Source organism: Antrostomus carolinensis, unplaced genomic scaffold (assembly GCF_000700745.2).
Source record: "Antrostomus carolinensis isolate BGI_N321 unplaced genomic scaffold, ASM70074v2 scaffold46971, whole genome shotgun sequence".
Lineage (NCBI taxonomy): Eukaryota > Metazoa > Chordata > Aves > Caprimulgiformes > Caprimulgidae > Antrostomus > Antrostomus carolinensis.
In genome coordinates, this window is record NW_010294415.1 from 3,377 (window position 1) to 16,093 (window position 12,717).

Genomic DNA, 12,717 nt, shown 5'->3' on the forward strand with positions numbered 1-12,717 from the left:
GATGATGGCTGGCTCGTCTTCTGTCCAGTGTCATTGAGGGGGAAAACGCTAGAGATGGCTACATCCACGATTCCTTGGCAGAGCTCTGCATACAGCTTCCTGAAAGATGAGAGAGAGAGAGGGAGAATCAGATGCCCAGGCTGGACAAACCATCAGCCCCTGACCAATTTTTACATAGACATGCATTTTCCCAGTAGGATCAACAAGATCCTGCTCCTACTACAGGTAGCTCCAGGGTGACAAATGGGAGGAGGGTGGCATCTTCTCCATCTCCTCCCCACCTATGCCAGCAACTGTCTTCTTCAATGTCACTCCCATTCCCAATATTGATCTCTGCCAGATGGGGCCACAAAGCCCATTATCATAGAATGGTTTAGGTTGGAAGGGATCTTAAAGATCATCTAGTTCCAACCCCCCTGCCATCAGCAGGGACACCTTCCACTAGACCTGGCTGCTCAAAGCCTCATCCAACCTGGCCCTGAACACTTCCAGAGAGGAGCAACCACAGCTTCTCTGGGCAACCTGTTCCAGTGTCTCACCACCCTCACAGGAAATAATTTCTTCCTAATATCTCATCTAAACCTGCCCTCTTCCGGTTTATAGCCATTACCTCTTGTTCTGTCACTACCTGCCCTTGTGAAAAGTCCCTCCCCAGCCTTCCTGTAGCCCCTTCAGGTACTGGAAGGCCGCTATAAGATCTCCCTGGAGCCTTCTCTTCTCCAGGCTGAACAGCCCCAACTCTCTCAGCCTGTCCTCATAGGAGAGGTGCTCCAGCCCTCGGATCATCCTCATGGCCTTCTCTGGACTCTTAATCTATGTTTACTGTCAGAACAGGCTCCTGAGCAGAGCCTCCACACCCTCAGGCCCCAGACTTGAGTTGCCACCGAGGCACATAACAGCTGAGCACCCCCTGTACCTGCCTTCCAACCTGGGTAGTTGTGATGATCACACCAGACCCTGTTCATGTGGGGACATGCTCCAGAGGATGGATGAAATGCTGTGCTGGGATGCAGCTGTGCACATCAGCTTGTGGCCAGGCACAGAGACTTCATAGGACCCTCTGGGAGTGATGGACGTGATTCATCGTGGCACAGCTCATGTGGAGTATGATTACAGTGAAGAGAGACAAGGTGTTTGAGAAATAAGCTAACACTAGCTTCACTTTCTGCTAAAGGAAATACATGTGTAACCTGCTGGCATCTAGGACATTTTTAGCACTAAAGTCGTCTTTACGAGGATGAACAATGTCTTTCATGCTGTGCTTTTGGGGCTATGTGACAGTGAGAGGCTTTTTCAGCTCCTGGGAATGTTACTGCTTTCAGCAGCCAACTTTGGCTCTTACATGGGAACTGTGTGATATGGGTGCTATAAATTAGAATAACTCTGATGAGGAGAAACCACAAAGAGCCCAAACCTACCTCAGCTGCTTTTGATGGCTTCCAAGTGCCCACAGAGGCACAAAGCAAACAGGGCATTGCTGTAACCCAAACCCACCCAGCAAGAGACAGGTTCTACTCAGCGACAGGAGGTGCGAGGCAGTATTGCACCATGGTACGCATGGAGAACAGGGCACCCTGGACACAGAAAGCTCCCCAAGCCCCAGCCCTGAAAAGGCTCCTGAACAGGCTGTCTGGTAGGTCTGACCTGTATTTTCTGTCTACCGTTAGGGATGATCTAATCTAATTTAATCTACATCTAATCTAATCTACTCTACTCTGCATCTAATCTAATAAAATTCTAATGTAGCGATGTACAGCCTGTTCTGTTTTCCTGGGCTTGAATATCACACAGACTCACAGAATGGCCTCAATTGGAAAAGACCTCTAAGATCATCGAGTCCAATCATTAACCTCACACTGACAAGACCACCACTAAACCATGTCCCTCAGCGCTATGTCTACACAACTCTTCAATCCCTCCAGGGATGGGGACTCCGCCACTGCCCTGGGCAACCCCTTCCAATGCCTGAGAGCCCTTTCTGTAAAGAAATTCTTCCTCATATCCAACCTAAAATATTAATATCCAATCCAACCCAATACAGATGCCTGTTTAGCAAAGATTTCTAGTCTCCCACAGTTGTCTCCACCACATCATACAGCTCCTCCTGCTGCACCTGTGCAGAGATGTTTGTGGCTGCAGCTGTTGGGCTGTCCCAGCCTCACTGTGGCTGGTGGAGGCTCAGACCCAATGTCTGCAGAATCCACAGTGTGCTCTGGGGTCCTGCTGCCTGCAGATTCAGTCACTCACTTCCAGCTGCTGCCCATAATGCTACTCATTTATCATGCGTTCAGGTAAAGACCAGCCACTAGTGGCTCCACAAGAGACTAAGAAACAGCACGACCCCCAAAGTGTTACATAACAACATAACTTTTGGGGCTATGTGACAGTGAGAGGCTTTTTCAGCTCCTGGGAATGTTACTGCTTTCAGCAGCCAACTTTGGCTCTTACATGGGAACTGTGTGATATGGCCCCTGCAACATAACTGGCCCCTGTGATATAGCCCCTGCAACATAACTTCAACCCCCCAGTGTCAATAAAAATGACTCAAGTTACATTCAAACCCATTTGTTCACGAACTCGGGTTAGTGCCCCATCTCACATGGGAAAAAGAAGCTGAGGGATACCTAACACAGAGACAGGAGCACTCTTAAAATCAACTGGCACTTAGAGCGGTGTCCAGTATGGGTTAGCCTGGAAAACTCCCCTGCCATTCACTTCCTTTTTCACCTGGAACTGGGACAAAGCCATGTTTTGGGTGAGGGGTGTGAATGGTGGCATCACAAGGGTATGGCAGAAACTGCTTACTTACTGGGCACATGCTGGGGCCCCATTGACTTCTATCAGCCAGACCTTCAGCTCCTTGTCCACCATGAAGTCAAAGCCAAAGAGCTGGAAGCTCTGGTAGTGAAGATGCTTCGTGCTGATTGCAGGCTCTATACACATAAGGCAGCTTCTGTGAAGGGAAAAACAGAAACCCAAGATTAAAAGCCCTGCGGACACACAGGGTGACATGCGCTGCAGCTTCTGAGGGCACGTGCATAGCACAGTTAAGTGGAGGGGTCCCCTGTTGCCCTGAGACTGCCCCACATTACAAGCTACATCCAACACATGTCACAGTAACAAGGTCCCTGCAAGTGAGATTGTGCAGCCATCAAAACACATGCAGGGACACCCCTGAGTTAACTCCCAAAGAGCCAGGGAGCAGCATCCACCCTCACTACTGGTTTAGGCACATTGGAAAACATGACATGCAATTAGAACCTGGAGCAAAAGGCAGAGCTACAAAGGGCTGTGCCAGGTCCTGACGAACTGCCATCAAGAGCTCATTTGCCTCCAAGTCCCTCAAAGATCATGTCATCTTTTTGACATAAGTAACAGCAATGGGGTACTTGCAAGGTAAATCTGCCACAAAGTATGGCTTTGTCAAGACCTGGATTCTCTGTGGCATTGTGATCTCTGAGATCTCTCTCCGGGTGCTTTCTGGGCCCAGGAGGCAGCTGGCTGTGTGTGAACTGAGTAGGATGACCTGTGCCAATGAGATGTGCTGCTGCTTGCTGATGGTGGGGGGAAGCAGTGAGATCTTGCAGACTTGAGTTCAACTTCATTTCCCCTCTTACACCTTATAACTTTTTCAACCTCAATCCCTCCCAGCCCTGTCTTTCAAACTACTCTCTTCCCTAATCCAGTGATCTCACTCCATCCTTCTCCAGCCACAGCTGCCAAACTGCAGACACACTGACACATCACCTTGAGACAACAGCACCTATGGAGGTCCCTTTTCATTGAGCAATGACATTGGGGGGGTTTATGGCTTTATCTTAAATTTATGCAACTGAAACCCTTCCCTTGTCAGTCTGTCTTGCTTCCCCAGCTGGGTCCATACACATTCCCTGTCACTGAAGGGTTATGTTCCCTATGCAACAAACAGCTGGCTACCTTATTATGTGTTTGATTTGCAGTAAGATGCTATTCTCAAGCGTTGTGTTCAGGGCATCCGTCAGATACTGGTTAAACTCCTCAAAGAACATTTCATTCCCTTCCTCATAGCGCCCGTAGTTTTTGGAATATTCCTTCTGAATGCAGTGATTGGTCAAGTGGCAGGTTTTGTCCTGGAAATTAGCACTGTTATATGGTTCGGAAGAGGTCCGCAGGACACCCTCTCTGTAGAGGTAGATATTATATAGATGATCCACGAGAACCCAGCTCCTGGAGGGTGAGAGAACAAACTCTAGTCTCAGTGACTTCAAAAGAAACAGCAGGAAAATGAAAACTGGCATTATTACAAAAGCAGAAAAGGTTACCTGATGTCAAACTTGCGATGCCCTGGCTCTAAAAGCAGAGGCTTCTCCAGGTATTTCTGAATCACATGCACTTGTCCCTGCTCATCAATGAAGTCCAGGAGCTCTGCAGCCTCCGAGGAAATCAGGATCCCCTCCCCTGGCATGGAAAGACAAAGACAGAATCAGGTGGAGGATCCTCCTACCTTTGCCCAGAGCTTTTTTCAGGGCCCAAGTGGATCACGCCTCACTTGCCCAAAAAGCCATGCAACAACCCAGGGCTGGTGGGTGCCCAAGTGATGCCACGTTCGCTTGGTGCCAGGCAGTGACTCTGTGGAGGGATCTCCCCATTATGCTTGGCAACAGGGTGGCACACATATTCAGCATTTTTTGGATTTTGTTTTGTTTTTCCCTGTTTTTCAGCAGTTTGGAGAACAGCAGTTTTGGCAGTTCACTTGTGAGATTTTTCTTTTTTTTTTTTTGGAGAGGTAGGTCTGTGTTTTTTTTATCCTAGATTGAGACCTTCTCCCCCTACCTGGCTTCTCTGGCTGCCCAAGGCAGTCACACACATACTTCTGCAGCATTGTCCTGCTCACTGAGTTCATTTAAGTTACTACTAAAATAATTGCTGAATTAGAAACTAAGAACTATTTCAAAATGTTCATCCATGTAGTCAGTGTTTTCCCCTGCCGTGGAAGCTCTTTGTTAAAGAAGTTAGATGTGCCATTTAAATACTGCCAGATTCTGGCTGAAGCTGTTCATTTCTTGCAAGTGTCTGGATATGAAACCACTGTTGCAGAGCAATGAAGAGAGAACATATCCCTTCTGGGATCTGGTAAAGGGGTGGCACAGTGCCACATGAGGGATAAACCAGCTCAGGTAAAACTATCTAACACTTCTCTGGCACTATGTCCAGCCTTCAGGCATTTAGTTAACTTTTTGGACTAAAGCTGATGACTTGGCCTTAATTTTGTGCTGAGTGTTTTGTAGGAAATACTGAGTGAAAAGAAACAAATCCCCCTCTTCAAGGGGACATTGAGGGGAGAGCACAGGTTTGGAGCACAGGCAGGGTTTGACAGGTTCATCCCATGGAAAATGCTCCTGGCTGGGACTTCTGAAGGTCGCTGTGGACACAGCCCTGCAGGTGCTTTGCATACCTGTGAGTTACAGCTTCCCATCCCCTCTGAACCCCTACCCACCCCAGCACCCACCAAAAGGAATTCACTCCATCAAAGTATCTTTCTCACCCATGTTTTATGCAGGGGGAAAGATGTTTAGTCCCCTGATCACAGCAGAGCCAGGCAGAAACTTGCACTAGTACAACCAGGGGAGGGAGGGAACAACAACTCTGTAAGGCAGCAGAGCCCCTGGAGTGGGGAGATCAGCAGGCACTTGTTCAGCAAAGCAGCTTATGGGGGGCAGCTGTTCCTTCTGTCAAAGAAAACATCAAAACCTCTAGCCACAGTGGAAAAATCTCTCAACTTTTACATCAGGACATCCTAAACCTTTAATGTTCCTTTTACTGATGGACAACCGAGCTTCCACTAGACCTGTCCCGAGTCAGGGGCTGTGTCTGAGCTGGATCCGCCTTGGCAATTAATGTTGACAAGCTTTCTTCTTCATCAGAAGTAATCCCCAGACATTTAAGACTTCCTCTAGAAGATTAACATGAGGCTCTGCTTTCCACCTTAATTCCCAGCTTGAGTTCTGCAGCACACCAATGACTACGAAAGGTTCCTCTGCTTTAATGCAGAAAAGATGGGATCACACTTGAATAAAGTATGTGGAGAGTTCAAACCTCCCTTATCCTGCAGCAAACCACAGCAAAGGCCTTTTCAATTCTTGCCAGAGTTATACCACACAGAAATGCATTCCCTCACTGGCATAACAAAAGGACTCGTCTCCCCTTCCTCCCTGATGAAAATAAGCATGCTCTTCTAATGCTTCTCGGTAACACAGCCTAGAGCGCAGAGCAGAGAAGGAAGCCAGCACAAAGGATGCTTTATCATCCGGCCTCCCTGCAACTACCTCTGCCTTTCACATTCTCTGATAATTTTTGTAAGACTGCATCAAAAGTGACTCTGCAAATATGAGTAACACATGTGGGTTCGTTCCCTTTGAAAAGACGAGGTCCTTCCTCAGGCTGGGCTCTGCATGTTTTCATAAAGCCATTCTGATAACGTGCCTGTGACACTGCTGTAACTGCCAGACAGCACAGAGCTACTGGAGCGTGGCATCTATAGCTGGGTCCAGCTATCTCGGCTAATAGCTCATTATTTCTGTAGAGGGAGTGATGCCACGGCCCTTGAACAAGGAAGGACATGTTACCACTTCGGTATCTACTGCCTTATTCAAGTTAAAGGGACACACAGACATTGCAATGCTTGTCTTTGCTCTGGTACCTTCCCTTGAAGCTCAGGTGTAATTTTGACACACTGAGCTCATGGCTGCTCAGCCAGACTCTCAGCATGACCATGGTGAGGCCACTGCCACCAGGCATCTGGGCTGGGTCGAAAGACAAGCAGCGCTGTTTCTGCCCAGGTGAAACCAGGCTTAGCTGCAGCATGGAGAGCTGGGCTCCTTGCCCTTGAAAGCTGCTGTCCGGCCAGTTGCCCTCCGCCCCACGTCCTGTTCTGCTCCCTGCTATCTCCTGCTCTCTCCATTCCCTGCAGCCTGCTCCCTGCTGCCTTCTCCCTGCAGCAAACTCTCCCATATTTTGCGGCACATATATGGAAAAGTGGAGGTCCTTTCACTGCCATCCATCTCCCAGGTAGCACATGCATGTTACAATGCTTGTCAGGAGCCCCATTCCACCAAGCAAAAGAGAGGCTTGTGCTGGCTTGACTGGCATGGAGTTGGTAGGTGAAGCCCTTCATAAAGGGGCTACCTATCAGCTGTGCACAGTCAAACCCCGGGACTCTACCGTTTAAGTAAAGAGTAAGGGATAAGGCGAGGGTGGCTTGTTTTGCTGGAGAACGCACCTTTGGCACCAGCTGAGGACTTGGCGATCCACACGTTGCCTTCTTTGCCTTCCTGCCGCCTGTTGTAAGCTGCCAAGAAGACTTCCCGCTCATCTGTCCTTGAGTTGTTTATGAGATGGCGAATTCCATTCTGTGCTGGAGCCACAGGGGTCTTCAGGTTTGTTGGGTAAATCACATACGACTCAGGGAACCACGTGCAGGACTCGGATAGTTCAGGGCTTGTCTTGATTAGCCTGGGTGAAGAGAGACAGGCTGTTAATCTCCAGAGTGTCCCCACCTGCATGGACATCATTTAATAAGTAAAAATCATCATTAACTGGGCTCTTTTGCCCGGTGACGAATAGCAGCTTACAGACAGTCTGTGCTAAACTCTTATATTTTCCTTAGACCTTTGAAATTAGGGTTTTCCTAGAGATCACAGCAACCCCAAACTCCAGCCAAGCACTACTCTTTGAACCAGACCTGCACACTTTCATTAAACATTTTGTAGATACAACCAGTAAATAAGTTTCCACATAACCAGACCTGATCTAGTTGAAGATGTCCCTGCTCACGGGTTGGACTAGATGACATTTAAAGGTCCCTTCCAACCCAAAGCATTCTACGATTCCCCGATTCCTTGCATCATCTCTGCACGAGGGAAGCGAGGAGGTGTGTTTGCTAACATGGAACAGGGCAGGAAGGCTGCTGTGATCACAACAGGCAAAAGGGGGAACCTGAGCAGTAATATTCTCTGTGCCGGTCCTCAGCTCTTGATCCCATCTCTGGTGACACCTGACCAGGTGTCCCAGTTATGGATGAAGTCCATCAGGAACCCACTGAAAGCAAGGACACAGCTACACATTTCATGTCCCAAGATGTCTGGGATCCACCTGGCATCATGCAATCTCCGATCTCTCTGCCTCATCTCCCCTACCAGTAATGTCTACAGATGCCAGCAGGAGCCCAGGTCTGCTTTCTTTCAGAGCCAAGAGAGCTGTCTGCCTCTTCGAATGCTCACCCTGCGCGTTGCTTAAGGCCAAAAGCAGATCTTATGACTTGCTGAGCATGCAAGTGCATCTCTCTGTTGAAATGGCAGTCAGTCAGTGACTTGTGGTCCCTTGGGTTCATAGGTAGCTTGATGCATGGTTGACCCCACAGTTAGAAAGGCCAGCCAAGCTTCAGGGAGAAAAAGAGATGTGCAAGCACCTTCAGCACTGCCTCTAGACCACAGGACATGGAGAAAGCCAGCTGGGGAGCGCCTCGAATGCTTGTTTAAAAAATACTCCTGCTAGCTCCTGACAAGCACCATCACCACTGCAAAGAAAGCAGCTGGGACCAGGTTCTGCACAGGAGGGAAGGAGAGGCCTCGGATCAGCACACACAGGCTGCAGGACTGCATCAGCAAGAGGCAGCACAGACACCAACGTGGCATCAAATGCTTGAAGGAGACAGAGAGCTCTGACATGAGGACACCCTAATGGCTGCAGAGTTTGCAGAGGGACAAGGTTTATCTACAATGAAAGCTCATCCACATTTCCCCAGGAGACCCTGGCATGGCTGGTCATGCAGAAATAACTCCCAGAGCTCTTCCTGGAGATGTCTCCAAGCATTTGTTTGAGCAACAAATCTGATTAGCTAAAGGCATATTAGTGTCCCATCTCTGTATGAAACAGAGAATAAAAGGAGTAGGTTTTAATTAAATGTCTACAGGGAAAAAGAGCAGATATGTTGTTTGTTTGGTTTTTTCTTTTGATTTGGCTCTAATCTGATTCAATACACTCTATGTTTTCAAGCAGATGTAATTCAGTGGAAACAGCATTTCCCTTGAAGTTACAAAAAGCTTTTTGTGCACACAGATAGCTCTGGAGACCAACACAGGAGTCTGGAGACAGCACATGCTCAGACACTCCCAGGGCAGCTGTTCTGTAAAACACCCTCTGAACAGGTCAAACACTTGACCACAGATACAAGAAACTTTTTTGACAATCCCATGTAATGAATTTCTTACTTCACCAGTGATGCTTTGCGGCACAGCTTGTCTGCTCCCCTGTAGTAGTTCACCAGCTGCACAAGTCCGGGCTCATGGCCTAAAAAGGGGAAACAAAGAGGTCAGACAAACTTCTCCATTAATGAAGGAAAAACATCTGCTTGGTGCAAAGGACCTGTGCAGCAGGGAAGAGCAAGGAGGCTGTTTCCCTGCCCTGCAACACAGAAACAAGCTCCAAGTGGGCACTGGCTCTGGTGGTTTCTTTCTTTTAGTTATGAAAAACCATACTTTTACTCAAGTCTGTTTTGAATCTGCCACTTACATTTTCCAAAGGAAAATAATCATCTCCCAGTTCATACTGGGAACTGGCAGCACCACCCAAAAACGTTGTCCACTTACTGGTGGCAGTTTTTAAAACCAAGATTTCAGTTACTCTGTAAATGCAGTTGGAGGATGGAGGGAAGCACACCATGATACAGAGATCACAGCTTAGGGAAGGGCCTTGTTTCTTTGTCATGTACAGCAGGTACATCAGACCTGGTATCATGAAACACTGAGAAACATTAAAAGATTTGGAGTCTTGCATCCCTCTGGCAGTCTCCAGTAAGCCCCCTGGATAGCTGGGGTGGGAATGGACCTCTGGGGGTCTCTGTTCCAAACTCTTCTTCGGTCAAAATCTGAGTAGCTTCAAGGATGAAGAACCTACTACTTATACAGGTCCTTGTCCTTGACTGCAATTCTGTGTCCCCCTGACTACCCTGATGGCCCCTGCCGGAGTCACTCCAGGGTGCACATGCCTTTCTTGCACTGGCAAGTGCCAAACCGGTCCCAGTATCCAGCTGTAGCCTCACAAGTGCCAAACAAGTAGATGAGTACCTCCTTAACCAATACTGGACTTCACACCCCAGCCCGCCTTCCTTGACCTTCTCACACTATGGGAACACTTGCACTCAGCTAGGAGCTCTCCAGGGGGACAGGATGGCAGCAGTTGTCCAAAGGGTAACGCAGACCTGGGCAACACCACACAGCTTCTCCCACACAACCTGTGCAGGTGAACACGGATGTGCAAGAGGTGAGTGATGCCTGGGGCGATGCCTGGGTCACCAGTGACAACAACTGACAAGAGCATGGATTGGGAAAATGTGATGGAAAACTGCTCTGGTTTGAAGTGACCTAGGAGCAGGGGGATCCCCCAAGCATGGGGGTCACTTCCACCTTCACCAGCTCTTTTAAAAAAAAAAATTGCTTGTGGAAGTGGTTTAGACCCTGAAAAAGGATTCAGAGTTTTAGTTATCCAACTTGGTGTTTGCCTGGGAAAAAAGGCCTGGAGCAGGCAGCTACAAGATCACAGAGAACAAATATCTATTTGAACCCCAAAGTCATGGCCCTGACCTAAGTCACTATTTTAGTCATGAATCTTTAAATACAAGATAGCTGAAAAGCATCTTCCAGAAAAGATCTGGAACTTCAGGCACTGCAGTGGGTAGCCAGCACTGCCAGGCACTAATTTACTGAAAAAAAATAGTAAAAAAAGAGTCAAATTCCTTCTGTTTCCAGTTCATCAGTTTTGCTTGGTTCCTGGAGGAATGGAGGTCCAGAAGGAGATCCCACCACTCTGGATGGGCTCTGCTGCACACCCTGTGACTGGTGACAGGAATGGAGCTGGCGGAAGGAGAAGGACAGAAACAGCTGAAACTTGATTTGAAACCACTGCTGCTGGGCAACTCTGACCTGCTGGGAGCCACGTCCTCACATCTCCATGGAGTGGTGGGCTTGTGACATGCAGTCTGGTGGTCAGTGAGGAGGGACCACTAAGCAGGAAGAGGAATGAATTTTCAGGTATGTTTAGAGGTCTGCACCATGCATTTAACAAGGTTAAAAAGCTGCCAAGGCACTGAGCAAACTGTCAGGGCATAGTCCAGCATCCTCTGCTCCATGAGGCCTCTGCAGCCTCTCCCTCCTTTCCCTCCCCTTAGCACAAACTGCTTTTCCATTAGATACAGACAGTCACAGCTTAAGGGCATGATCCCACAAGAATTAGGGTATTAGTGAGAGCAACAGAAGTCCCTGCAGCTGGACAGAAGCAGCAGTGCATGCTGAGAGTCTTCTATCCCTTCTCCCACGTCACATGATCTAGCTTAGCCCCTCAGTAATGCAAATCCCCGCTGTTCCCTGAATTAACGTCTGCTTCCAATGAGTAGAGCCTTTAGGAAAACCAAACCAAGCCAGCTTTGAGGCAACAGTTGCTCAGCAGGACAGCTTTAGGAAGAGGTACCAGAGAAGATACAGCTTTTTGGAAGATGTACCAGAATAACCACGTTATTTTTGGTCTGAATCTACTGATTCCAGGCAACCAACCAGCTCCTGCTATAGGAGGATGGGTTAAAGAAGCCAGTGCCAAAGCACGATCCCTCTCCACAGGTCACAGATGTCTCGTCTGTGAGAAATAGTTTGAATTTTCAGGCATCCCATGGCAACACATGCTGGAGGGTTCACTGAGCCTGTCATTCCAGGGCTCTTTTTGAGGGTGGAAGGGGTTAGTAAGAGATGGTCACGAGCCAGCCATGGCTTGATGTGCTGCACAAGCCCACTCACATCAAAGAACTATACTTGTTCTGCAGTGAAGCCTGATGCTCACCAGCCCTGGCTGCTGCTCACATCAAAGTAAAGGTCAGCTTGCCATGCCTGGCTACAGCATGTGCAGACATCCTCACTGCTCAAGCCTCTCCCGGTGTTTCCCTGCCTGCTGCAGATGCCTTGATGCTGGGAGATGACCAGATGGCATCGCCATGTGATGGGGACTTTCCACTCACAAATGCATGTGGAGACAAGGGAAGAGGTGCTGGAGCTGGTGACTGGCAAGTCTGAAGGAACAGTCAGCGCTGGGTCTCAGCTGCAAGAAAGAGGCTGAAAAAGCTGTCCTGCCCTGCAACAGCTGGGGTGAAGGGGCTCCCCCTGCTCCTGTGTTTCTGCAGCCAGAAGCAGTGCTGCAAAATAACCCCAGGGAGGAAGAACCCAGGGCCAAGGACAGGGAGGGAAGCCAAGAGGGTCCTGCTGGCTGTCAGATGCAGACACGGGGGACCACAAAAAGGAAACACATTGCTCTGCTGAGGACTGCAGCATCCTCACCCCAAACCTGCTCTGCCAGGCTGGTGACAGGAGCCAGCACAGCAGCTGGCACCGTGCACAGAGAGCTGCTGGCCTTGTGGGTCCCTCTGGCTTGTCCCCAGCCATGGGCAATGACGGTGCATCTCTGCTCCCCGGGACCCTGCCAGCGCTTGGCTGGGCTCTCCCCGCTCGCAGCCCTACACGGACACACACAGAGAGCTCTGGCATGGCCGTCACCCTGCCCCGAGCAGGGACCTCTGCTGTCACCCCTACCAAGCACCTGCAGAGGCACAGCCCCACCAGCCTCAGCTCCGGGGCAAGGGAACCGTTCCCCCACCTGTCCCAAACCGTAGAAACACCCCAAAACCAGGTAAAGCTCAGC

General features: G+C 49.1%; 1 protein-coding gene across 1 annotated transcript in view; it reads right to left on the reverse strand.

Moving 5' to 3' along the window:
* The window catches only part of LOC104532412 (tubulin--tyrosine ligase), a gene marked incomplete at both ends in the record, with an annotated part of 12,477 nt that extends 3,150 nt beyond the window's left edge, over window positions 1–9,327 (reverse strand). Inside the window, 6 exons of the mRNA XM_010177614.1 lie at window positions 1–99; window positions 2,810–2,953; window positions 3,937–4,206; window positions 4,302–4,437; window positions 7,259–7,491; window positions 9,249–9,327. Coding sequence (XP_010175916.1) covers window positions 1–99; window positions 2,810–2,953; window positions 3,937–4,206; window positions 4,302–4,437; window positions 7,259–7,491; window positions 9,249–9,327 — 961 coding nt within the window. The remainder of the gene's footprint in view (window positions 100–2,809; window positions 2,954–3,936; window positions 4,207–4,301; window positions 4,438–7,258; window positions 7,492–9,248) is intronic.
* Window positions 9,328–12,717: the final 3,390 nt, after the last annotated feature.